Source organism: Balaenoptera physalus, assembly GCF_965194825.1.
Source record: "Balaenoptera physalus genome assembly, chromosome: 3".
NCBI classification, from domain to species: domain Eukaryota; kingdom Metazoa; phylum Chordata; class Mammalia; order Artiodactyla; family Balaenopteridae; genus Balaenoptera; species Balaenoptera physalus.
In genome coordinates, this window is record NC_138890.1 from 3,962,842 (window position 1) to 3,988,836 (window position 25,995).

At 61.8% G+C, this 25,995-nt stretch overlaps 1 protein-coding gene across 1 annotated transcript in view; it reads left to right on the forward strand.

Moving 5' to 3' along the window:
• The window catches only part of KDM4B (lysine demethylase 4B), a 140,656-nt gene extending 116,857 nt beyond the window's left edge, over positions 1 to 23,799 (forward strand). The window contains 13 exon segments of the mRNA XM_082456900.1: positions 7,958 to 8,400; positions 8,849 to 8,969; positions 10,963 to 11,141; positions 13,422 to 13,644; positions 15,294 to 15,370; positions 15,656 to 15,711; positions 15,897 to 16,005; positions 20,246 to 20,437; positions 20,439 to 20,493; positions 20,496 to 20,677; positions 21,127 to 21,246; positions 21,750 to 21,842; positions 22,860 to 23,799. Coding sequence (XP_082313026.1) covers positions 7,958 to 8,400; positions 8,849 to 8,969; positions 10,963 to 11,141; positions 13,422 to 13,644; positions 15,294 to 15,370; positions 15,656 to 15,711; positions 15,897 to 16,005; positions 20,246 to 20,437; positions 20,439 to 20,493; positions 20,496 to 20,677; positions 21,127 to 21,246; positions 21,750 to 21,842; positions 22,860 to 23,036 — 2,027 coding nt within the window. The 3' untranslated portion in view covers positions 23,037 to 23,799.
• Positions 23,800 to 25,995: the final 2,196 nt, after the last annotated feature.

Genomic DNA, 25,995 nt, shown 5'->3' on the forward strand with positions numbered 1-25,995 from the left:
CCCGCGCTTTCAGAATCCGATCCATGTGCCTTGTGGGCAGGGAGGGCGTTTTCTAAAAACGTGCATTCTGGGGGTGCTGTGAAAAGTCCCTCTTCTCCCAGAAACTGAAGAGAGCCTGTCCCAGTCCATCCAGCTGCTGAAACAGAATCCACAGGTGGGGAGCTTGAAACAACAGGCTTTCTTCCTCGGCGCTGGAGGCTGGGCGATCAGGGTGCTGCTGTGGCCTGGTGCTGGCGAGGGCCCACCTCCCGGTTTGCATGTGACCCTCTGTCACTGTGTCCTCAGGGAGAAGAGAGAGCCAGTGAGCCCTCTGGCCTCTAAGGTCACTGATCCTTCGCCAGGGCCCCACCCTCGTGACCCAGTCACCTCCCAACCAGCCCGCTGAGGGGTGGGGCTCAGCATGAACTTGGGGGGACACAGACACTGAGTCCATAACAGAGGTGTTCTCTGCTCGGTTGGGAAAGGGGATGGCCTGCTGTTTGCAGCCAGATGCTGGACGTGCCTGCAGTGGGGATGCCCCACCTGCAGGCTGGCGTTGAACCAAAAAAAATGTATCTGGGCACGGTGGTGGGCGTGTCTCAGAACCGTACCCTTTACACTGCCTGGGGCCCATTAGTCGCAGAATATCACTCCGTGAGCGTTGGAACGTTCCCCACTCCCATGTTTTATGGTGCTCCTTTTTCTTTTCCACGGCTGGTTTCATTTTCCTAATTTGCAGCTTCAGCTGCTCACACGTTTGCACCTAGCAGCTGCCCCCCAGGTGTAAAGGAGGGGCCGGGCGGGGCTGGGGGGCTGGTGGCAGATGGCCAGGCAGCAGTGCCTCAGACCCCCATCACAGGCCATAGGTCGCTGGAGGGTTCCTCTTCGGGACCATGTCTTGGAGCAGGTGAGCCAGCACATCTCTGCCTGGCTTGGGGTCAGGCCCTCCCCGGGGTGCTCGTGGCTGGTGTCACAGATGATGTGGCATTCGAGGTGACTGTCCACCAGGCACCGAGAGGGGCAGGCGCATGCCCCCGATGTTCCCACGGGCTGGAAGGGGGAGTGTTCCTGCAGGGGGCCCCCAGGAGCTGGAGGCAGGGAAGACTGGAAAGTTTCCTGGGTAAATTGCATGCTGGCCTGTCCCAGACAGCCTGGCATGCCACTTGCCCGGTGGGCATCACGAAACAGCCCGCTCCACACGGGAGGGTCTGGACAGTCCGGGGAGGCAAGACACAGGCGGCCGGGGGCGGGGAGGGGGAGTGCGTCGGCACAGTCTGTGCGCAGGCACGATCACCCCGTGGAAATGGACCCAGAGGCTGAGGCCTGGTGACGCAGGGAGCTAGCGGAGTTGCCAGAAACGGGCTGGACACACAGAGCCGCACCACACTTGTCACATACGGGCGTTCACAGAACACATGGTTTTGAAGAAAATCCTACCTATAATGAAAGCATCCAGAGGGCGATGCAGGCTGGAACTGATCTAACAGAAAATAAAAGACCTTTATGGAGAAAATTAAGAGACGTTTTTGAAAGACAAGGGGAACTGTAACATAAACGGGGCTGCACGTGTTAGGGGGACTCCCTGCATAGGTGCTGGCCAGCGGCCTTGGGGGATGTTGATTTCGACGCAGCCGGAAGGAGCAAGGCCCGAGGAAGAGGGGTCAGGAGAGCTCAGGGCTACGTGACCGGCCAGCGGCTTGCAGGCAGGAGCAAGGACAGTGTCCTGGGCTTCAGTGAAGGCCACTGCTCTTCACCGGGGCGACCCTCACATGCAGCCCCGAATGTCACACGGGCACCCATGCCCCATGTCCCGTTTACTTAAAGTTCAGAAAACACGCCAGGCAGACAGACACTGGACTGTTTAGGGAAGCATCCGGGTCTGCTGGGGCTGCCGTGTGACAAAGTACCCGACACAGGGCTTCAGGAACCGAGGTTCGTTGTCTCTTGGTCTGGAGGCAGGAAGTCCTAGGTCAGGGTGTGGGCAAGGCTGGTTCCTTCTGAGACCGCGAAGGGGGGGTCTGTTCCAGGCTTCTCTCCTTGGCTCGTAGGCCACTTTCACGCTCATACGGCCTCTCCCTGTGTGCCAGTCTGTCTGCATTTCGCCTTTCAGAAGGACACTGGTCACATTGGATGAGGGCCCACCCTAATGACCTCATCTTATTAACTCATGACATTAGCAATGACTGTTTCCAAATGCGGCTGCATCCTGAGGCCCCGGGGTTAGGACTTCCACATAGGAATCTGGGGGACACAGTTTAGCCTGTAACAGAGTAAACGTGCCAAAACCAAAAGGGGCTCCCTCGGAGCGGGTGGTCTGCAGCTGGGAGGGGCACGTGGTCCTTCCGGCTCTGTGCCTGTGTCGTGAGTGCTCCGGGCCCCAGTTCCGTGGGGCGAGTCGGAGCATGGGCTGCGGTGGGTGAATGATGGACCCTCTGCCGTGGGTTCCGGGATCCAGGGCCCCGAGTTGCATCAGCAGGTGAAGCGTTTGCATCTGACTCCAGAGGCTGTGGAGCTGAGCTGTAGGGAGGTTAGGACAGTCGTTGACATGGCTAGGTAGGGGTTCTGGCCCAAGGAGTTGGGAGACTCGGCGGGTGTCCCTGATGTGACTGGCAAGGACTGGGGTGGTGACCGCCCTGCCCCCAGGGTGGGCTGCGTGGGGCGGGACAGGAGCAGGCTGGGCTCTGCACCCGGGCCGCCCCAGGTGGCACCTTGCAAAGTTGCCAGGGGGCATCGGTGCTCTCACGGGGGCGGGGTTAAGTGGGAGAAAAAGCAGGTGGAAATCAAGAGTCCAGGTTGAAATATGGGGACCCGGGCCCTGGACGCCGCCTCGGCAGGCCAGTGGGGATGTTGGAGGGTAAAAGGAGAGGACGCACACCCCACTCGGGGCCTGTGGGAGGACGCCCGTCCCAAGGGTCTTGGCTTCAGCCCGAAGCGGCTTTTTCCAGGAGTGGAGTCAGCCCGTCGGGGGCCAGCCAGGGCGGGGGCTCCTGGGCCGACCAGTTCAGACAGTCCCGAGAGACAAGGGTTTTAGCGGGACCCCTCCTGGGCAGGGTGGGAAGGATGCGTTGCGACCACGGGCATCTCTCCTCCCTCTCGAGCAGGCGCAAGGGGCCGGCCTGAGGCTGGATGCAGGGCAGCCGGCAAGGTAGACGCACTGTTTACCCAACTGCCTAGCAAAGGAATAATGGCTCTCTTTTCATTAATTGAATTAAGTTAAAATGAACCTTCGCCTAAACCCATCGACTATTTATAGAGACAGCTGCACCCCCCATGCCCCGTCACCTCCTGCTTGGACCCGGCCCCGTCACAGGGACACTGTGCCTTGGTGTCTCGGGATCCCAAGAGCTGGCCTCGGGCTCATGCACGGCGAAGGCCCGGTTCCTCTCCGGTTTTCCCTTTTCTAAGCAGATTGTTACCTAAACGGGGCGGGGTAGGGGTGGTTTCTGTGTCCATTGAGAGTAAAACATGCTGCTGTAGACCAAACCCTGCAGGATGTGTGCCCTCCTTCCTGGCATCTGCAGCCACTCTGTCCCCCTCCCAGGGCCTCAGCCCAGGACCCCCAGGGCTTCTCCAGAAGGGCTGCAGGCTCCACGCTCTGTGGTGGGCTCAGTGTCACGTGGCTGCCGACCCCAGGCAGAGCGGATACCCTCCCAGGGAGGCGTCTCTGCTCAGGGCTGGCCGCTTCCTTTTTCCAGACACCCCGTCCCTGTTCCACTCCAGAGCCTGGTTCCCAAGAAGGAGGAGTTGGGGTGTTGGGACATCTCCTGGAACACCAGCCCCTCTAGAGAGGAAGGCGTCCCTTCAGGGGACAGAAGGAGACTGCCACAGCTGGGGAGCCACGCGCCCCAGTCGGGGGCTGTCCCTCGAGCCCTTGGAGGAAGATCGCTCTGAATGCATCAGATAAATAAGTGCTCACAGTCGGGGGTGACAGCAAACACATCCGGGGAACAAGTGGAAGATGTTAAAGTGGTTTCTAGACTTCCTTTAACGCCAGCTTAATGTCCCTCAAAGCTGTGTGAGGAGCGTTCGGGTGTGAGGATGGGGCGTTTTGTTTTACGTTTGCGTCGGGAGGGCGTGTGCTTGCCGCCGCTGCTCACGTAGGAAGCTCCCTGACTGACTGGAGCAGGTGGAGGTGGGCAGGATGGAGGAGCCTGGACTCTACAGGGGCAGGAGGGGGCCGGGCTGGCTGCCGGGGCTCTGCAAGGGCAGCTGCCCCGTGGCCTGGCCCAGGATGGGACCAGCAGCTTCCGGCACAGCAAGCCCTGGTCCCGGCGGGAAGGCAGCCCGCGTCCACCTGGCTTGCTGGGACCGCAGGGGCTCCCTCCTCCTGCCTGGCCCTGGCCAGCTCTGGCCAAGCACGGCCACTGTCCCTTCTCGCAGCTCTGGAGCTGGGGGCGGCAGGGGCAGCGGCGGGGCCCCAGGAGGGCAGGTCCCAGAGCACGTGGTCCCCCCGCAGGGCAGAGCAGGCCGCCAGCAGGAACCCGCCCAAGGACCGGGGAGGGGTGTGCAGCCGTCCTGGGTCACTTCCGCTTCCCCCACGCGCCTTTTTTGACGGCTTTAGGACAAGACCCCGGGACGGCCGCACCCAGCAGTGAGGAACAGGCTGGGCGGGGCATTGACACTCATGCCACAGTCCCCTGGCCTGGGCTCGGCTCAGGAGGGACGCGGGCTGGCTGGGCCAGGCAGCGCAGGGTCCCTAAGCCAGGCAGCAGCCCTGCGCCCCCTGCTCTCCCCTGGGAGAACTTTGGTGGGAGAGGAGGCATGGGGGCTCCGGAAGCTGGCCCGGCTGTAACATCCATTGGCAGTGGGGGGATTCTTGGCTGTGCCTCTCCGCAAAAAACAAGTGCCAGACGGGCCTCAGCAACCCTGCTGGGGCAGAGGGGGTCCCTGCCATTCTGTGCCCCCTTGCACGCCGGGGCGGTGAGAGGCCCTGTGTGCTGGGGAGGGGCCCGGCTCGGGTCTGAGCCACCGTTCCAGCTCCATTTCGAGGCTCCTTCAGGCGGGCCAACCAAGGGGCTTTCCAAGTGCGGCCTGCCTGCCCTAGGCCTGCGGTGGTCCCCACGGCGTGAGGACAGACAGGGCCCAGGCCCCCCAGCGTCCCTAGTGCCCTTGGTTTGTCCCCTAACAGGGTCCTCTGGGTGCGCCGCCGTCAGCTTCCCAGGGCCTAGTGGCCGTGAGGAGGGAGCCGGGGACGTGTGCTTTCCCAGCAGCATCTGGAGCCGGGGCGGCTCGCAGGCTCTGCTGTCCTGAGGCCTGGGAGGCCGTCGCTGGACTTCCATTCAGGTGGCCGCGCTGTCAGGGAGGAGGGCAGAGTGGATTTCCTTAGAGAACAAAGCCGTTTCTCCGGAAGTCCCTGCTGCCGTGTCAGAACGGGGCTCTGGGCTGCCTCAGCACCATTTCTGTAAATCAGTAGAAGCGGCAGGAAAGAGCCTGATCTCCTGGGCCCTTGGTCACCTCCTGGGGCTGGGCTGCTGTCACCAAACCTTATGAGCAGTGTTTCCCACACACTTCTCCCCGCCCCCCATCTGCCCCCCACCTTTCAACGCCCCCCCCCATCTCCCCTCTCCCACGTCTCCTGGGACAGGGAGGTGACCTTTAGTGGCCAGGACCATCCAAGTCCAGCATCTGTAGGGGAGAAGCAGCTTTGTCTGCGGAATGCCCATTTCCTTTCCTTGGCCGGATAACTGTTCCTGGGGTGCTGGCAGTTGGGGGGTCCTGGGGAGCGTGCTGGGCTCCTCCAGGTGGGCAGAGGCATCCTGACTGCGCCCTTGCCCTCGGAAGGCTCAGGGCCAGAGGGCGTGCGGGGTGCTGGCAGGCGCTCCCTCCTCTGAGCCTCTCTTGAAAAGCTCGGCTGCCTGCTCAGGACCCTGCGGGCTGCAGGGAGCCGCGGCCAGAGGGGCACCTCCACGAAGGCCAGGCTGGCTCAAGCCTCTGCAGCTCACCCAGTGGGGGCCGCGGGTGGGAGTCGGCTCCCTCCTAGCGCTCAGGGCCGGGGGTCTGCCTGGAGGAAGGGAGGGAGGGCCCTTGCTTGACCCCTTCCTGGGTCAGGGCCGGTCAAGGACTAAGTGATGGCCTTGCCCTTGGGAGCATCATTCCCACCTGTGTCGTCACCTTTGGCTGAGGGACGGGGGTGAAACACGGACAGGTTTTTTTTTGTTTGTTTTGGTTTTTTTTAAATTTATTTATTTATTTTTGGCTGTGTTGGGTCTTCGTTTCTGTGCGAGGGCTTTCTCTAGTTGTGGCAAGCGGGGGCCACTCTTCATCGCGGTGCGCGGGCCTCTCACTATCGCGGCCTCTCTTGTTGCGGAGCACAGGCTCCAGACGCGCAGGCTCAGTAATTGTGGCTCACGGGCCCAGTTGCTCCGCGGCATGTGGGATGTTCCCAGACCAGGGCTCGAACCCATGTCCCCTGCATTGGCAGGCAGATTCTCAACCACCGCGCCACCAGGGAAGCCCACGGACAGGTTTTTATAGCAAGAGGTAAATGTGGATGCCGCGTGGCCCATCAGACCCTGTCATGTGTTACGTTGCAACAGGTTTAGCCGGGAGAGGGACCACTGCTGTTCCACGAGTTGTCCTTACTTTCCCGGCCCTCAGAGACCCAGACTGTGACGCATTGGAACCAATGGTTCACGGGTACCATCAGTAGGATGACCAGTTCGTCCCCGGGTATCAGCTGCTGTCACACCTCATGTGACGTCCTGAGCCTGTGGGGACCCGGGACAGGCAGTGAGGGCCTGAGCTCGTGTGCCCATTCTCCAGGTGGGCAGGCAAGGCCCGAAAACTGTGCTCTGGGCTGCTGGTCCTTGTGGGCGGGCATCCCTGAGGCCGTGCACACCTCGCCCTGAGCACAGCAGGCCTCATGGAGGCCCCCGCCCACATGCATCCCCAGTGGCTGTGTGATGTGACCACAGACCCAGTGGCTGAAAGCAACAGTCTTATTCTCCGACATTTCTAGGGGTCAGGAGTCCGACATGGGTCCCACTGGACTAAAATTCAGGCGTGGGCAGGGCTGGCTCCTCTGGAGGCTCCAGGGGAGAATCATTCCCCGCCTTTTGCAGCTTCGAGAGGCGCCGCATCCCTGGCTCGCGGCCCCTCCTGCATCCTCACAGCCAGCCGCGCAGCATCTCTCTGGCTTCTTCCGTAGTCACGGCTCCCCTGGCCCCAGCTGGACCCCCCTGCTTCTAAGGATCCCTGTTAGTACGTGAGGTCCGCCTCGGGATCCTCAGCTCAACCTCACCTGCAGGATCCCTGCTGCCATGTCAGGCTCCGCATGCACAGGTCCCGGGGCTGCAGTGTGGGCGCCTTTGGGGGCCGTGACCCCTCCAGCCACACCGCCCATCTCAGTTTATTTGATGAGCTGCACGCCCACTGTGGTCCTGAATTAAAATGCACCCTGTCCGCCTCCCTCCCCACCCCCGTCACCTGTCAGGAAACCCCCCAGCGCCGGCCCTCGCGTCTTCCGGGCCCTGCAGGCCCATCTGGCACTTCTGTTTCACACAAGTAGAACCACTTGTTCATGGTTTGTTGTTTAAGGTTTTGCTTTTTAAAAATTCCACAAACCGTGTGCGTTTACTGTAGAAATAAAGGAAACTCAGACCCATGAAAAGAAAATGCATCCCGCCTCCTCCCCCCTCCCCTCAAGAAGGATGTTCAGAGCCGGTCTCTTCCCAGCTGCTTTGCAACAGCTCGCCTCGGCGCTCCGTGCTCATTCCAGAAGGTGCTCTGAGCGTGTGCAGGACTCTGAGGCCAGGGTGCTGCTGCTTCAGGGCTCGGCCGCCTGGCAGGGGGACCTGGCAGCAGTGACAACTGCCCGAAGCCCGGGTTCCTTGGGGGAAGGCCTCTCTGGGCCAGAGGGGGCCCTCAACTAGTGCAGCCGGCTCCCGCTCGGGCTGGGGCGCTCGAAGGGGGTGCCTGGCCACTGGCCCCTGGGGTGCCCGGCCCCCGCCTCTGACTCATCTCTCTTCTGTCCCCACAGAGGATGGGAGGGGCAAGCTGCGGCCAGCCAAGGCCAAGAGCGACCGGAAGAAGAAGAGCTATGGCCCTCCGCACCTCCACCACCCGCTCATGCCCCAGCTGCCGCCGCCCCCGCCCACCCAGTTCCCCACCGAGGAGGTGCCCCTGCTGGAGATCCCGGCACCGGCCACCGGCCCTGAGGCCGCCGAGGAGAACCCCCCGCCGCCGCCCCTCAACGTGGTGCCCCCCGAAGCGCCCAGCGAGGAGCCAGAGGTGAAGCCGCGCCCCATCATCCCCATGCTGTTCGTGGTGCCGCGGCCCGGCCCGGCGGCAGGCGACAAGGGCCGCGTGTCCTGCCAGCAGGCCTCTGAGCACTTTGCCCAGAAGGGCCCCACCTGGAAGGAGCAGGCGGCCCCCATGGAGCTGACGGGGCCCGAGGAGGAGAGTGGAGTCGGCAAGGTGCAGGTAGGGGGCAGTGGGTGCCGGCGAGGGTCCCTGGGGCCGGGGGTCCCCCTGCCCCACGTGCTGGCCACGGCCCCGCCCGTCCCAAACGGCCCCTGTGGATCCTGTCCCGGAGGCCAGCGGCACGTACGTGGTTTAGAAACCACTGTGGGGGGACTTCCCTGGCGGTCCAGTGGTTAAGACTCTGCGCTCCCAATGCAGGGGACCCGGGTTTGATCCTGGGTCAGGGAACTAGATCCCACATGCCACAACGAGGACCCGGCACAGCCAAATAAACAAATGAATATTAAAAAAAAAAAAAAAGAAAAGAAACCACTGTGGGTCTTGGCTGCCCCCTTCCTGGGGTCTTTTGCCCCCGACTGAGGACACTGGGGTCCCTCTGAGCTGGGCTCCACTGCCTCTGCTTCCGGCCCCAGAGCTGCTCCCACAGAGGCCTCCTGTGCCGTTGTAGGCTCCGTCGACCTTTTCCAAGTTGAAGATGGAGATCAAGAAGAGCCGGCGCCACCCTCTGGGCCGGCCACCCACCCGGTCCCCTCTGTCTGTGGTCAAGCAGGAGGCCTCAAGTGACGAGGGTGAGCAAGGGTGCCCCTGGCTCTGCTGTGCCCCTGCCCTGTCTTCCTCTGCCACCCGCCCGGCCTGCTCACTCCCACCACCCCCAGCCAAGGTCGGGCCTGCAGACCCAGCCCCAGCACAGCCTCAGACCCTCTCCCCAAATGCTGTGGGGCCGAGGTGCCCCCTGCCCAGCCCACAGCTCCCGAGGTCAGGCCCGGCTGTCCCCAGGCCTCTGCCCTGTGCTTGTTTGCTCCATTTCCCCGGGGGCGCTTGCTCTACTGGGCCCAGGGCCTCAGATGTCCAGTGGGGCCTCTGAGGGGCAGGTGCAGCCACCTGGGCTCACACCCCAGCCCACTGCCCAGAGCCGGGGACCGTGGTGCTGTTTGCCTTTCTGTGACTTGGTTTTCCCATCTGTAAAATGGGGTCTTCTGGCCCCCTCAAGGGGTCCTGCCAGGGAGGTGCACGGGGCTGAGGCCTGTAAAGCGTGTGGCCTGGTGCCGGGCACACGGTGGGTGCTGGGAATGCCAGGAATGCCGAGGCCAGTTGTCACCCAGATCTCCTGGTGCGATGCTTTCACAGTCTCCGTGGTAACCTCTGCCCCCTCCTTATCCTGTGAGAACTGAGAAGATGCCGTCAGCAGAGGCTCCTGCCCACGACCCCCAGCACACTTGCCGTGGCCCTTGTGCGTTTGTGTTCCTTCCTGGCCCCCCAGGTGAGCGAGGACCACACCTCATCCTCTCACAGCTTCGGGATCTGTTCGGATGCCTGGCGCAGAGCGTTTCCAGAGGGCGGCCACGAACGATGGTAGAGGTGCTGGCCGCACCCCCCGGGAGAGACTTGAGAAATGGATTCAGGGTTAGAGGATCACGGAGCAGCATGGGGCCTGGAACTGGCCCATTTCCAAGTCCGTTTCCAGCAGACACGTCCTGGCCTTGCGGTCCCCGCACCCGTCCTTGCAGACAGGGCTGCGTGGCCCCGAAGCGGGAGAAGCTGCTTCGAGAACAGAGGAAACCTCCCCCTTGGCCGTCACCCCGCAGACACCTGTGACTCACGATGCTCGGGCTCCGATCTCTGACCTGCGGCCAAGCTGCCCTCAGGGAAAGTCAGCGCCGGGCTGGGGAGCGGCCAGTCCCAACAGAAGTGACCCTTCCTGCCTGAACCCAGCGTGCGCCTGGGAGAAGTTGGAATAAGAGGTGGTGGCACTGGAGCTAGAGGGGCAGAGACGGAGAAGCTTCTATTTAACACTCGGCTGAGAGTCGGAGTGACTGTCTTATGTGCAGAAATCCTGCTAAGCCCATTTATCATCTTCCGCTTCAGCCTTCCGTTTAAGACGCACGTGGAATGTGAAAAGCGCTTGGGTGGCTTCTTTGATTCTGAAACTAATTTGAGGGCGAGGACGCGGAGGGTTCTAGAAGCGGGTCTCGGGCTGGAGCTCTGGGAGCAGGAGGGGCCTCTCTGGAGATCAGATGCGGCCCCAGGGTCCCCGTGCATTGAGGCAGCCTCTGGCCTTACAGCTGGGGCCGCTGTGGTACCAGCCATGCTGGCCCAGCTGCTGGGAAGGTTGGGGCCCCAGGGATGAAGACCCCGCTCCTTGGGCAGGTTCCTGGGGACCGCTGACGCTGACGCCGGGGCAGATGGCACCCCTGTGTCCTCAGGAAGTGCAGGAATGGGATGTGGGGGATTGGGGACAGTGAGCTGGGAGTTGAGGCCGGCAGAGGCCCGCCCGGTGACAGGTGACGGGAGGGACATCTGTCAGTGGCCTCCATCTTACAGGACATTGGGGCAACAGTGCCCCCGCCCGACTCCCAGGGGAGTCTGTGCCTGACCTGCCAAGGCCTGACCATCCCGTCTCCTGTCCCCAGACGGGATCAGCCCTGAGCTGAGGGGCGGGGGCCAGGGCACCTCCCTGCGGAGGGGCTCGGGCCGAGAAGTGGGGACCCATCCCCTCGAGCGTGCACTGGGTGGGGCGGGGTCCCGGGTGCTGAAGCTCCGCCCCCTCCCGCTTTACTCCAGAAGCCTTCCCTTTCTCCGGGGACGAGGACGTGGGTGACCCCGAGGCCTTGAGGTCTTTGCTGTCCCTGCAGTGGAAGAACAAGGCGGCCAGCTTCCAGGCCGAGAGGAAGTTCAACGCGGCGGCCGCCCTGACGGAGCCCTACTGTGCCATCTGCACCCTCTTCTACCCGTACAGCCAGGTGAGCCGGTGCTGAGGGACCCCCGGGCCATGCCGGGCCGGGCAGCGTCCGCCTGCTCCCGATGGCGCCAGGGCTCGCTCTGCCTGAAGGGAATCCCTTCCCCCTGAAGGGAGGGTGATGGGGACCGAGAACCCATTTGCTGTTGGAGCCACACTGGGCTCGGTGGAGAGCCTGACGGAAGGCCCCTGTGAGGGCTGCGGGGAGAGAGCCCAGGGTCTGCGTTTCGTTGGTAGGTAATTTATCAACGTGCCTCAAAGAGGATGAGAGTGCAAGGAAACATCTCAGATGGCTGTCCTCTGAGAGGCCCTCAGCCCAGCTCAGGGGGCAGCGCAGGCAGGGGGCCCGGGGGTGGGTCCAGGTAGGCGCCTGCGTGGTGAACGGGGCCTGGCAGTGGGGGGCTGGGGCTGGGCAAAGACCCACGCATGGCCTGGCGCCACGCGGCCCCCAGCTCTGTCCTGAGTTTCCAAGCTGTGATCGTGGCCTTTCCCTGCACTCTGCCCTGTACCGTCCACCACCAGGTCCTCCCGGTTTCCTTCTTAACCTGTTTCCTGACGTGTCCCCCTCCTCCAGCCCTGACCACTGCCTGCCTCCTGCCCTTCTTGTTAGCACCTCACCACAGCCACGCACGGCCCAGCTGGAAAGCCCGCCAGGCTCACCACGGCCCCTGGCCTCTCCACATGCCCCACAGCCATCCTCTCCTGTGATATCTGCCCCCGCACGCACACATAGTACGCTCCGTGCTGTCCCCCAGCATCTCCCACACACCCACCCAGGCCTCTCCCTTGCCAGATGGATTTCTGTTCACTCTTTGATTCCACCCAGCTGCCACCTCTTCCAGGAAGCCTTCCTGGATCTGCTATCCCAAGCTGACTCTGGCATGCCCCCCAGCTTCCCCCGCCCGCCTCTGCTCTTGCTCCTGCCCTCTGTTTATCAGCCCTTGGAGGACAGGGCCGGGTCTCACTTGTTTTGGGGTCCCCGGCTTCCAGCCTAGTGCCTGGCATCTTCCACGTATTAGCTGAGCTAGCCAAGCTCTGTGCCCCGTGCTGAGGGCGGCACACCCATCTCGAGGGCCCCGCCACTCAGAGCTGCCAGGACCTGTGGTCCCTAAGTGAGCCAACATCTGGTCGTGGAAACAAATAAGACGAAACGTCCAGACGTCTTCTCCAGGCACGCCCCTCAGCGCCACTGGAAGTCAGCGCTGGGAACACTGGCTTAAGAGGCGAATCTCCTTAATCCAGGTTGCTAAGTGAAGCATTGTGATTCAGCTTAATCACGTCCACGGTATCAGCGGGCCTTGCGGGGCTGCCGCTTCCGCAGTCCGGAGCCCTCAGAGTCGGGGACCAGGCTTCGCTTGTCCCATATCATGGGAAGGGCTGTGGCTGGACATTTTGCCTGTTTGGAAACCAGCCGGTCCCCTAATCCAAGTTTCCAGGTGGGGCGCCCCAGGGCCCCACCACCACACACACACAGTGCATCAGGCCAGTGGTCTCTGGTGGCCTCTTTCCTTATGCCCTGAGCCGGTCAGAGTCCTTCCGTCACTCTGGGTGCTGGGGAGGCTCGTCTGGGAGCCCCACCACCCTGTGACAGGCCCAGGGTTGCTGGATCCCGGTGCCATGGGCAGGATGTTTTCATCACAGTCTCTTCATCTGATTGGATTTGGGGGGGCTGGGGTACAGCCGTCATGGGGCGTGTGCGAGTCACAGGTGGGGAGAACGCCCTACATAGATACACAGATAACACGGCATCAGGTGATGGTCAGGACCACGAGGACAGACAGAGCAAGTGAAGGCCTGGGGACCACTGATTATGTGAGCAGAGATCTGAGCGCCTCAGGCAGTGGGAACGGCACATGCAAAGGCCCCGGGGCAGGACCATGCCTGGCATTTGGGAGGAACAGTGAGGGGGCCCGCGTGGCCGGAGCAGAGCGAGCCAGGGGCAGTGGGATGAGGGCGAGAGGGATGAGGGCAGCAGCGCAGTGTCTGTGCTGTGTCTGCAAGTAACCTTAAGTGGGAGGGCTTGTGGGTGGGTGGGACAGGGTCTGACTGCCTTTGGGGAGGATCTCTCGGGGGCTTCTGAAGCAGGGTTGGGGGCTGGGAGGGTACGTCAGGGACACCCATGGTGGGGCAGTTGCAGGTGTCCTGGTAGGGGCGCTAGTGTGGCAAAGAGCAGCCCGGGGTGTGCTGCTTGGGGACGGAGGGGCGGAGGATAGAGTCAAGGATGTCAGGGGTCCCCGCCCGCCCCACGCTGGGCTCTCCACTGATGGCGGCCCCCCTCCTGCAGTCCCTACAGACCGAGAAGGAGACTCCCCAGGGCTCCCTTGGGGAGGGCCCCTCGGCCACACCACCTTCCAAAAGCGGTCAGAAGACACGGCCGCTGATCCCCGAGATGTGCTTCACCTCCAGCGGGGAGAACACAGAGCCACTCCCCGCCAATTCCTACATCGGCGACGACGGGACCAGCCTGCTGATCTCCTGTGCTAAGTGCTGCCTGCAGGTCCATGCCAGTGAGTGCTGGGCGGGGAGAGCCGAGGGGTCAGCCACACACAGCCCCGCTTCACCCTCCCGAGACGGCCACCCTCACGTCTGCGGGGCAGGGAAGCCCCTTCCTCTGGCTGCTGCTTTGGGCCTATAGCGGGACCTGGCGTCATGGGCTGGGGGTCTTGACCTTTGGGGGCAGGTGTCCTGCCCTTCCCCCTGGCCAAGGCAGGACTGCCTGGTCAGCCTCCTTCTGGGAGGTTCCACCAAGGCCTGCCCTCCCCGCCCAGGGCCTGGGAGGCAGCAGGAGATCAGGTACCCGTCAGGGGCTGTGACGCTTTTAAACTCCGCACTTTGGGGCCAGAGTTGGAACTGATGGTAGAGCTGAGATTCTAGAGCGGTCCAGGGGTCTGATTTATCTCTGCCATTGGTGACTACCCTCCCCCAAACCCTGAAGGCCCAACCGTAGCCTGAGACAGGAAGATGGATGTCTGTCCCCTTCCTGGGTGAGAGGGGGCAGCGAATGTGAGATTAAGCTCCCAGGACAGGGAGAAAGCTTCCTGGAGCCGCTTAATTTTGCGTGTGTACATCTCTGTCCGGCGCCCGCCCTGCAGAGGCCTGCCCGGAGCTCACTCTGTCACTTGGCTGGGAGCCCGTCTGCTCTGCCCGGCCGGGCCCAGCTGTGAGACGTGCTCCTGGGCAGACGGGCACCCTGGGGTCGGGGTTGCAGGGGAGGGGGTGGGCAGCAGCCGAGCCCACCGCCCTGCCGCTCTCGAGGGGCCTGAGGTCCAGCCCTGCAGGGGGAGAGGAGCCTCCCTTATTGCCCTTGGGAGGCAGAATCCTCAGCACGGGCATCTTCCTTGAGCCCTGGCACCAGACAGAGGGGGACGCCCCCAGGCCTGACCTTGGCTGAGGGCCCCAGGAGATGGAGCAGGGGGCCAGGTGCAGGCTCTCGGGTACCTTGCTGTCCCTCCAGGCGCCCCCTTCCTGCTGCCTTGCTTTCTCCTTGTCCTTCCCCCAGGGACCTCTCGGCAATTGCCAATGGCCCCTCTAGCCCGCAGAGCCCGTTTGGTGGGCAGCGAGCCCCAGCTGGCTGAGGGTCCCCACAGGACGGCTGGGCAGTGACCCCGGGCGAGGCAGGGTCCTGGGGCAGGCCGTGCCTTCTGCCATGGCTCTGGGGCATGGTCCTCTGCCCCTCCTCCACACCCCGTCCCCCCATCCCCCCTCCGCGACTGTAAACCCGGACCACATCCCAAAGCCAACACCTTGGTAACCCAGAGCCTCCGGCTGCCCTTTTGGAAACAGTGGACTCTGGGCCCAGCTCTGCTGCTCTGAACTCCGGGCTCCCCGAGGCCCACTTTGCATCTCACACCACTGCTCGGCCACCTTCCTCTCTCTCAGCTCAGAAGAGCCTGGGCGAGCCTCCCAGACTGGGGTGGGAGGCGAGGGCCAGGCTGAGTCTCCAGACCCGACAGGGCTCCCGCTTGGGGGCCAGCTCTCCTTCCCCGCGTCAGTTTCCAGACTTCCTCCGGCTCTGTGTGCAGTGGCCCGGATTGAGGTGGAGCGGTTGGTGAGCACAATTGTCCTCAATGCCGCAGCCGCCCTTCCCCCCACCAGGGGGGCCCCGTGCAGCCCGCGGGCAGCCTCGGTGACAGATGCGCTGGCCCCTGTCTTCCAGGTTGCTACGGCATCCGCCCAGAGCTGGTCAACGACGGCTGGACGTGTTCCCGGTGCGCGGCCCACGCCTGGACTGCGGTAACTCGCCCCTGCAGCTGGGGTGGTGCTCTGAAAGCCGGCGCGGCCCGTGGGGGAGCCGGTCCTGGGCCCCGGGCTCGCCCGATCCCGCAGGGTGACCTTGGGCTGGCGGCCTCACCTCCCTGGGTCTCGGGTGGAGCCCGAAGCACTCTCGGCCCATCGCTTCCTGTGGCCGCTAGTTTGAAATGTAAGGACCGCGGGCGGGGGACGGAGCAGGTCCCGGAGCAGCAGGCCGGCAGCCCCGCCCTGCACACCCCTCACCTAGCTGTTGTCTGGTCCCTGTAGGAGTGCTGCCTGTGCAACCTCCGGGGAGGCGCCCTGCAGATGACGACTGACAGGAGGTGGGTTAGAAGGGCCTCTCCTCCCGGGGGGTCCTGAGGGGCGATTCGGGGCGGGGGCAGGACCGGCAGGAGCAGAAGAGGTCCCGTCGGCCTGGCCAGCCTGTGCGCACAATTGTGAGATGACCCCAAGGGGACGGAGCGCGCCCGTGACCCCTGACCCCACTCGCTCCGCCCCCCCCCCCCAGGTGGATCCACGTGATCTGCGCCATCGCCGTCCCGGAAGTGCGGTTCCTGAACGTGATGGAGCGCCACCCCGTGGACATCAGCGCCATCCCCGAGCAGCGGTGGAAGCTGGTAGGGGCCCTGGAGTTCCTACGCCCTGGGGATGCAGGGTAGCTGCCAGGGAGCCAGAAGTCATGATTTCAGTTTGGTCAGCAGTTAACTCTTTGAATAGCCATGGGGGTACTCGGATAAAAGCAAGGCTCCCCTTCCCGTCTCTATTTCCAGCTTTTCACACAGAGGAAGCCACCTGCACTCTGCCCAGTTCTTTCTTGCCTAACCTGCGATATGCCGCCAAACAGAATTTTAAGTACCCAATCCAGTTACAGTGGTCATAGAGCAGGACTCTAGAATGTGTTCATCATGCCTAACTGAAACTTCACACATGTTAAATGGCAGCTCCCTATTTCCCCTCCCCCGCCCTTGCGACCATCACTCTGCTCTCTGCTTCTGTGAGTTTGTTTTCTATGCCTTGTGGAAGTGGAATCACGCAGCATGGGTCCTTCTGTGTCTGGCTTTTTTCACTGAGCATAACGTCCTCAGTGTCCATCCATATTGCTGCAAATGGCAGGATTTCCTTCTTTTTCATAGCTGAGTAATATTCCATTGTATTTCTACACCACATCTTCTTTATCCGTTTGGTCGAGGGACACTTATGTTGCTTCCAGGTCTTGGTTATTGTAAACGATGCTGCAGTGAACATGGGGGTGCAGGTGTCTTCTCAAGATAGTGATTTTGTTTCCTTCAGACAAAAACCCAGGAGTGAAATTGCCAGATGATATGGTAGTTCTATTTTTAATTTTTTGAGGAACCACCATACTGTTCTCCATGGCAGCTGCACCAATTTACATTCCCACCAACAGTGCATGTGGGTTCTGTTTTCTTTCTGTCCTCACCAGTATCTCTTGTCTTCTTAATGATAGACGGTTCTAACAGGTGGTTTTGATTTGCATTTCCCTGATGATTAGTGATGTTGACATCTGTTCATGTGTCTGTTGGCCATCTGTATGTTTTCTTTCTTTTTTAAAAAATTTATTTATTTATTTTTGGCTGCGTTGGGTCTTCGTTGCTGCGTGCGGGCTTTCTCTAGCTGCAGCGAGCAGGGGCTACTCTTCATTGTGGTGCGCGGGCTTCTCTTGTTGTGGAGCACGGGCTCTAGGTGCGTGGGCCTCAGTAGTTGTGGCATGCGAGCTCAGTAGTTGTGGCTCACGGGCTCTAGAGGGCAGGCTCAGTAGTTGTGGCGTATGGGCTTAGTTGCTCCGCGGCATGTGGAATCTTCCCGGACAGCGCTCGAACCTGTGTCCCCTGCATTGGCAGGCAGATTCTTAACCACTGCGCCACCAGGCAAGCCCCATCTGTATGTTTTCTTTAGGGAAATGTCTATTCAAGTCCTTTGCCCATTTTTGAACTGGGCTGGTGGCTTTTTTGCTCCTAAGTTGTAGGAGTACCGTCACTGGCCCCTCTAAGGAGCACGGCCATCCTTGGGCAGGTGTGGTCTTGCAAGGCTCACGCCTCCTGCTCTTGCTGATAACACACACACCCCTCCCTCATCTGGGGGAGCCTTTGGCTCAGTGGGCAGTAGGCAGACAGTGAGCAAACACTGGCTTCCCTTCCCATCTCGGCCACCAGCCAGCTGTGTGACTCTGGACAGATTCCTTGACTTCTCTGTGCCTCAGCCTTCCCCTCCATAAAATGGGGCTGCTAACAGTCCCCTGTGTGGGGAGCATCAACTGGGCCACGACAGAAAGCGCTAATCCTGCCATCTGAGCACCAGCATGTGCTCTCGGGTCATCATCGCCTGTGAGCTTGCAGGTGGCCGTGCGGGGGACACGTGGGTGATGGGATGAGTCTTGCGGCATCTGGGAGCGGGGTCCTTGGCCAGGGGTATGGACAGCATCTTGGCTGCTTTTCCTGCCTGGTTTATTTCCCAGCTGCCTGGGGCAGGCCTGGCTACAGACGCTCCTCCAGGCCTATAGTGGGCAGGAGGCAAAGAAATGGGGCCGCGGGCACTGAACCCAGCGGAGAGTCCCAGTGAGGGCACAGAGACACCCGCCGCGGAGCCAACAGGTGCGGGGCCCCCGGGCAGGGCTGAGTGGGCAGCCAGCTGGAGCCGTGTGGGAGGGGACGGACGGGGCTTGGTCAGGAAACAGGGGGCACTGGGGCCAGCGCCAGCCCCGCCCAGCGAGGACGGGCGATAGGAAGAGGCTGGCGCCTGCGGGTGATTCCTCCAGGAGCGCGGGCGGAAAAGGCCTCGTTATTCAGGTGGAGTGATGGTGCGGTGCGCGGTGCCGTGATAGGTGCTCCCTCCCAGGCGCTTCATGGATCATCTGACGTTTCCAGCTTACAGCCTCTTCATTACCAGCACTTGTAACGATGAATTAAAGATCCTTTTACACGAGGCTCGCTTGTATTGCCTAATGGAGCCTCGCAAGGAAGCCAGCGGTTAGTTAACTCCTGCGTGCCCGGCCGCCCGCCTGCCTTCCCGGGGCCATGTGCAGGCCGCAGGCTCGGGGATGGCCACACCTGGTCATCCGCCCAACTTTCTGTCCCCGTGACTCCCTGGCCACTGGTCCTGGTGGGCGGGGGCTGGCCCCAGCCGGCCGGCGGCCTCAGCCTTGCACTCACCCCCTCACCAGGCCAGGTCAGTTTGTGAGGGCCGGTGGAGGCGAGGCTGCCGGGGCAGGTGCCTTGAACCAGCTCTGCCTTCTCATCGGCCCTGCCTTGAGGTGTAGAGGCCTGTGTCACATCCTGATGGGAGGGAAGGTGAGCTGGCAGGGCCATTTTTTTGCCAAAGTGGGTTGGTTGGCAGGCAGGCGGTGAGGGATGACGGCAGGGGCCGGTGGCGAAGAGGGGAGGCTGGAGACATAGGACACGGTGCCTTGCGACCTTCACGGCTGATGGCACACCCAGCCGTGGCCCTTGGCCTCCATCTGGCCACTGTTCTCCACCGATGTCCACACCCCATCCTGTACCACCCCCCATCCCCACCCCCGCCTCGCTGCCTCCAATGAGGGAGTCCCAGACACAGGACTCACGCTTAAGGCAACCCTGAGCTCAGCCCTTGACAAATGGCCCGTTGGGGGCCTGGCCCGCATTCCTCATGACGTGGAAACTCGGAATAATGAGCTGCCACCAGAGGCTGGATTGAACGAGCTGCGTGTCAGGCCGGGCTGTCGGGTTTCTCCCGGCCTCGGCTGTGGGGTCGCGGCCGGGTCTCCAGGGCGGCTGTGCTCCACCTTCCGCCCCCCGCGGAGCCGCGCGGAGCCCCGTCCTCAAGGGCCGTGCTGTGCTGCTGCACCTGCCCCCGCGGGCCAGCCGGAGAATCAGGCATCGACGGCTTAATAATGAGATATCATTGCCATCGATCGGCGCCGGGCAGCACTCCTGCAGCGCCTTTGCTGTGGGGCTTCTCTGGCTTTTGAATGTGGTGTACAGAGCGGTAAAGGCCCGCTTATTAAATGCCCAGAGTGACGGGCTGCTGGTTGCTGGGTGGCGGCAGGGCGTGGGCGTGGGTGCAGCATCCGCTGCCTGGGAGCTGACGCCCAGCAGAGCAGGTCGCCCAGGCAGGGCGTTCCCACGGTGTGGGCCCTCTGCCCCTCCTTATGAAGGGCTACACTGCAGCGCCTCTCGTTCAAAATTAAGATAAAATCCCCCATTTTATTTATTTATTTATTTTCTTAAAAAAAAAATCCCCCATTTTAAAGGGAACATTTCCCTTTTACTACATTCACAGAGTTAGGTAACCATCGTCTCTGTCTAGTTCCAGAACATTCCATCACCCCAGAAAGAAACCCCCTCCCTATTGGGCGACTGCCATCTCCCTCCCTCAGCCCCTGACAACCACGAATCCACTCTCTGTCTTTGTGGATCTGTCTGCCTGTTCTGGACGATTCCCATCAATGGAATCACACCCTGGGTGTCCTTCTGTGTCTGGCTTCTCTCACTGAGCATCGTGTTCTCAGGGTCCGTCCACGTTGCAGCGAGTGTCAGTGCTTCTCTCCTTTTCATGGATGAATCACGTTTCACTGTGTGATTGTTGGTGCCTATTCCAGTCTTGGAAGTGCTTCTGGGGGGCAGCTGCAGGCCGGGTTGGTGGGCCTGGGGTGGTTTGGGGGGGCTCTACATCGCGGTCAAGACTCTCCCAGGATGCCTCCACTCAAGGCCGGCTGCCGGGCCTCCGCGCTCCAGCCCTAGGTCTCGGAGTCACTCCCAGGAGACGGACTTGGGGGCCCGGTAGGAGGCCTCCCAGCCGCAGGGGGCGGGGGCAGAGGCACCGGGCGGGCGGAGCCCCATTGCCACCGCTGTGTCCCCGCAGAGGTGTGTGTACTGCCGGAAGCGGATGAAGAGGGTGTCGGGCGCCTGCATCCAGTGCTCCTGCGAGCACTGCTCCACCTCCTTCCACGTGACCTGCGCCCACGCCGCCGGCGTCCTCATGGAGCCAGACGACTGGCCCTACGTTGTCTCCATCACCTGCTTCAAGCATAAGTCGGGGGGTCACACTGTGAGTGCCCGCCTGCCCTCCGCCCTATTCCCCTGCCCGCCCGCCCGCCCCCCGGTGTTCTGACAGCCCCTCCGCCTCCAGGTCCAGATCCTGAGGGCCGTGTCCTTAGGGCAGGTGGTCATCACCAAGAACCGCAACGGGCTTTACTACCGGTGCCGCGTCATCGGCACCACCACGCAGACGTTCTACGAAGTGAACTTTGACGACGGGTCCTACAGCGATAACCTGTACCCAGAGAGCATCACCGTGAGCAGCACAGGGCCGAAGGGGGCGGGCCCAGGGGCGGTGGGTGGGGCGAGGGGCGGGCACAGGCGCAGGGCAAGCGTTGCCCTTGGGAAGGGAGGTGGCCGGATCCCTCACAGGGGTCCCCTGCATCCAGGGTCACCATTGTCCCTGCTGGACAGACCCAGGCTGTAGGGCCCCCGTTGGAAAGCGCTACCTGTTTGTGTAGAAACAGCAGAGAGCCAGGCCAGTCTAGATACGCCTGCAGGCGGGCGATTCCCCAGGGCTGGGGTGGCCGCGGCACCCCCGGCCCGGGCACCTGCCCGCAGCTCACCTTGATAGTTCAAGCTGAGAGTTCAACTGCCTTTCTCCTGGTGGCAAAATCTACCAAATGGGAACTTTCTTAGCCCAGGCGAGCGCAGTGACCGAGGCGGAGGGCGCCCCTTACCCCCCACCCATCCTCTCTTCCACAGAGTAGAGACTGTGCCCGGCTGGGTCCCCCGTCCGAGGGCGAGTTTGTTGAGCTCCGGTGGACTGATGGCAACATTTACAGGGCCAAGTTCATTTCCTCTGTGACCAGTCACATCTACCAGGTGAGGGGGTCCTGGTTACCAGGTACAGGGATGGGCTGGGGCGGGGCCCTCGACGAGGTCCTGCCGGGGATGATGGCGTTTGCCCGCTAACTGAGAAGGTCAGCACAAGCTGGAAGGTTGTCCAACTGTCCAATATTATCCCCTTTGGAGGTGTCTTCCCGATGTGTGTGTGTGTGTGTGTGTGTGTGTGTGTGTGTGGTAGAACATACATAACATAAAATTTACTGTTTTAACCAATTTTTAAGCGTACAATTCAGTGCCCTTGTTTTTTTTAAAAACCAAGTCAGTTGTGAGTTTCTCACCATGATTGTGGAAAAGAAATTATTGAAAAGGGTGGAATCTTTGAAGAGAAACCACCCGTATCCCCGCGAGAAAGATGACAGCTGCTGACCCTGTGCTGTTTCCCATGGCTTGTCTGGCAAGCAGGCCGTGAGCGTGCGGGTGTCAGGCCTCAGCCAGGCCAGGCTGAGCAGCCAGCAAGCTGAACTGTGTCCCCTTGGCAGGTGGAGTTCGAGGATGGGTCCCAGCTGACGGTGAAGCGTGGTGACATCTTCACCCTGGACGAGGAGCTCCCCAAGAGGGTCCGGTCCCGGCTGGTAAGTGGCTGGGGGTGGCGATGAGTGCTGCTGTCTGGGAGAGTGACCCGTACAGGTGGCCTTGACCTCCTGCCTCGGCCTTTGCCTGTTCTGGGGTGGGAGGGTCAGGCCGGCCGGCGAGGAGGAGACAGAAGCGCCTGCACATGGATCTGAGCTGCAGGTCAGCGATGCATAAAGGAATGGGGGAGACTGGCCTCTTCTTACAGCCTTTCACTGTCTTCTTTCTTTTGTGTTTAATCCAAGGTTTTGAGGATTGGGGGCCGTGGCCATGGGTGGAAGAGCTGAGTCAGAGCTGGTGGGGGTCTCAGACGCCAGGTTCCCTTGGGGGACGGACAGGAGCTGCCAGGCAGACGAGCGGCCTGTGTGCAGCTGGCCTTGCCTCCTGCACTCTGTGGACGGCACGGTGCCCATCCTGCTAGGGAGCCAGTGACTGGGAGCTTAGGGCCCCTCCTCTGCCTGGTGGGGGGCTCACTCACAGGGTGGGGGTCCAGGCAGAGGCAGGAGGGGCCGTCCCCAGTGAGCGTTGTTTCTCAGAACATTGCCATTGGCTGAGGGTCAGCAGCCCAGGGCCTTTGACCCCCAGCAGGGCAGGCATTGCCTCCAGCCAGGCCCCCGAGCGGAGCCTGTATTTCAGTCTGTACCGGCTGCGATAACAAAATATCACAGACTGGAACTTAAACAACAGACTATCTCTCACAGTCCTGGAGGCTGGAAGTCCAAGATCAAGGTATCAGCAGGTTCGGCGCCTGGTGAGGGCCGGATCCTGGCTTACAGACACCTGCCTTCTGGTGTGCTCACACGGTGGAGAGAGGGAGCGAGAGAGAGCGCTCTGGGATCCCTTTATAAGGGCACTGATCCCATTCGCAAGGGCTGCAGCCTCATGACCTCATCACCTCCTGATACCATCACACTGTGGCAGGGTAGGGCTTCAACACAGGACTCTGGGGTGGGGGACACAGACCTTCAGGCTGCAGCACCCCATCCGCACTAACCCCGGTGCCGTCTGATCTCCTGCAGTCGGTCAGCACGGGTGCCCCGCAGGAAAATGTCTTCTCGGGAGAAGAGGTGAAGGCCGCCAAGCGCCCACGGGTGGGCACCCCTCGCGCCGCAGAGGACTCGGGGCGGAACCTGGACTACCCGGCCTTCATGGAGAGCCTCCTGCAGGCGCATTGCTGGCCCGGAGCCCCATTCTAGGACAGCCGGCCGCCCGGCGACCCCTTGGCCCAGCAAGGCAGGCGCGGCGGGCCCAGGCGTTTGCTTGCTGTGAATCCCTGTCCTCGCCTCCGTGGCCCGAGAGGCTGCCTCGGCGACAGGAGCAAGCAGGACGCCACACGCGCCCCCGGACTCAGGGAGCAGGGCCACGTGGGCTCTGGGGGGCCGGCGGGGGCACGCGCCACCCCCTCGACCCAGATTCGTAAACCACGTAAGCTCTTCTTCTCGAAAAGGTGCTACTGCATTGCCTGCCTCCTGAGCAGCCTTTGAGATTGTGACTTCTGTACATAAATCACCTTTGTGAGGTTCTTTCTATAAATACCTATTGTTTAAAAAAAAATGCAAGAAAAAAAGGAAAGAAAAGGAAAAACAAGCCCCAAAGTTGTTTTCTAGATTTGTGGCTTTAAAAACAACAAAACGAAACAAAACAAAATGTCCTTTTTCTCAGAACCAAGATTGCTGCGGGAGATGACAGCAGCTCGTCTTTTCGTTTGTCGTGTTTTCTGGTCTCCCTGGTCTGTGAGTGGCGGGGATGCACTGTAGCTGCGGTGAGGCCTGGGGGTGCCCAGGGATCCCGGATGGCAGCGCCTGGTCACTCACTCTCTCCCGATCGATCGTGAGATCGAGAAGGTCGGGGTGGCTGGCACCGCCGCCAGCGCCCAATGGGAGGAGACCGGCAGCTCCCTGGGTGGCCTGCCCCTTGTCTGCGTGGCCTTTTGCAAAATAAACGCTCTCTCCTCTGGTGGCTCCATCTTTTGCTTCTTCCCCTTGGGAGACCCATCCCCCAGCTGAGGCCTCCGGTGGGCGGCCCTCGGGGGGTCTGGCTGCGGCCCAGGTGTGCAGGGGGTCTTCCCCGGAACCCGAGGGGCTGGCACATCCTGTATTCTCTCCGTGACGCGTGGATCTGTGTGTCCAGGAGAGAGAGAGCACGAGAGGGACTCGCTGCTTTCAGCTCAGAGGAAATCTGCCTCGTAAGGGTTGTGGGTTGAGTTTCCAGGCAAAAACGTGCTTCTTAGCGCCCCCCCCGCCCCCGCCTCTCAGCCGCCCCGCTGTCCCCTGTAGAGGAATTGAGGGCGTCATTCGCTTGTATAGAATTTTTTTAATTTAAAAAAAGAGGCTCTAACGGTTGCCAGGCCAGAGAGAACCGTGTAAGGGAAGAGGAGAGCAACTTCCTTGATGGGGAGGGGGCAGATGCCCTGGAGGGGCGGGCGGGGCGGGAGGTGCCAGGGGAGTCGGCGGAATGTCGGGGTTCCCTCTGCATGCAGCAGCCCCTGCCCCGGGGCGCTGTCACTGTGTTCATATGTAGTTTGAAAATGCTATTTATATTGTAAAGAGAATAAAAAGAAGTGGGCAGACGCCCCTGCAGCCCTGGGTCGGGCGGTGGGCCGGCCCCCGTGGCCGGTCGTGGGTTCCCAGACAACTCGTGCAGACAGGTGGTCTCACAGCAAAGGTGAACGCACACTTCCCCCACGAAGATACATCTGTGTGCGAAAGCAAAAAACAAACCCACCCACCCTGTTTTTTTTCCCACCCGAAATTAAGGATGCGCTGTATTTTTGCCTAATTCCCCTGCCTCTAGGTTCATAATGAATTAAAGGCTCGTGAGCACTGCGAATTACAGCTCCAGGTCGTTGCAGTGTCTTCTTTTCTGAGTGGGTGCCGGGAAGGCGGTCAGCGGTCTCCGGCAGGGGTGGGCTCCGGTCGCCCCCTCCAGGATGGAAGAGGCGTGGAGCCTTCCCGGAGGCGGGGGCGGGGGGCGGGGCACGCGGCCTGGCGCCGCAGCCCCTGCTCCCCGCCTCCAGGGTGGAAGAAGTTTCCTTCCTGAGCTGGTCATCTGAAGCTTGGCTCCACACAGACCCCCCGCATCAGAGGCAGTCAGGGCCCTCTTCGTCTGACCCACCCCTTGCTTGTCAGAGGCCTGCAGCCACCCTCTCCCCGTGCCCTCCCAGCCTCAACCCAGTTCTTGCGACATCTGAGCCGCGGAGCGTATCTTGTGGTGGGCAGCCGCTGGGCATATGCGAGACAGTGGGGTCTCCCACGGTGGGGTGAGGCTGGGACCCCCGTATCCATGATCATGTCACTTGTCCAGCCAATACTGGGGATACAGCAGTAGGTGTGTCACCAGTGGGAGAGTTAGACAGTACGTAAAATGGGATGTCAGCTGTGATGTGAAGAACTGGGAGTCCTGAAGGAGATGAGAGGGTGAGCCATGGGGACTTCTTGGGGCATAGCCCGTGCAAAGGCCCCGGGGCAGCATCGTGCCTGGCTTTTTGGAGGAACAGTGAGGAGGCCCGTGTGGCTGGGGCAGAGTGAGCGAGGGGGAGAGAGGGAGGAGGGGAGGGCAGGAAGGGGACGGGGCAGGTCGTGCAGGGCCTTGTGGGCCAAGGGGAGGACTTGTGGTTTTTACCCCCCAGGGAGGTGGGACCCTGGAGGGCTGTGGGACGAGGAGGAGGGGCGGGGCCTGACTCAGTTGCTCACAGGTGCCCTCTGGCTACTGAGAGGAGGACAGACCGTGGGGTGAGGTGGGAGCTGGGGACCAGGGCAGAGGGGGCTGCTCTGAGCATCTGGATAGATGGCTTTTGCCATGACCTGGGATGGGTAGGCTCGGGGTGGGGAGAGACCAGGAGCTCAGCTTTGAGCACGATCCCCCCCATATGAAGGTACATGGCTGGACATGGGGCCAAGGGTCGGAGGAGGGCCTTTAGGAGACATCAGCCCGCAGGGGGTATACTTACTAGACGGGTGGGCCCTGGAGTGTCTGTGCAGGACAGTGATGGGGAAGTCAGGAGCATGGGGCCGTGGACAGGGTGCCCCCCTGGGCCTCGGTTTTTCTTCTGCAGAACGGGTGTCCTTCAGGGTGCTGTGTCCTGAAATCTCCATCCAGTCAGTGCCACCATCACCCCGCTTCCCAGACCCCCTTTCATAGAGATGCTGCTTCCAG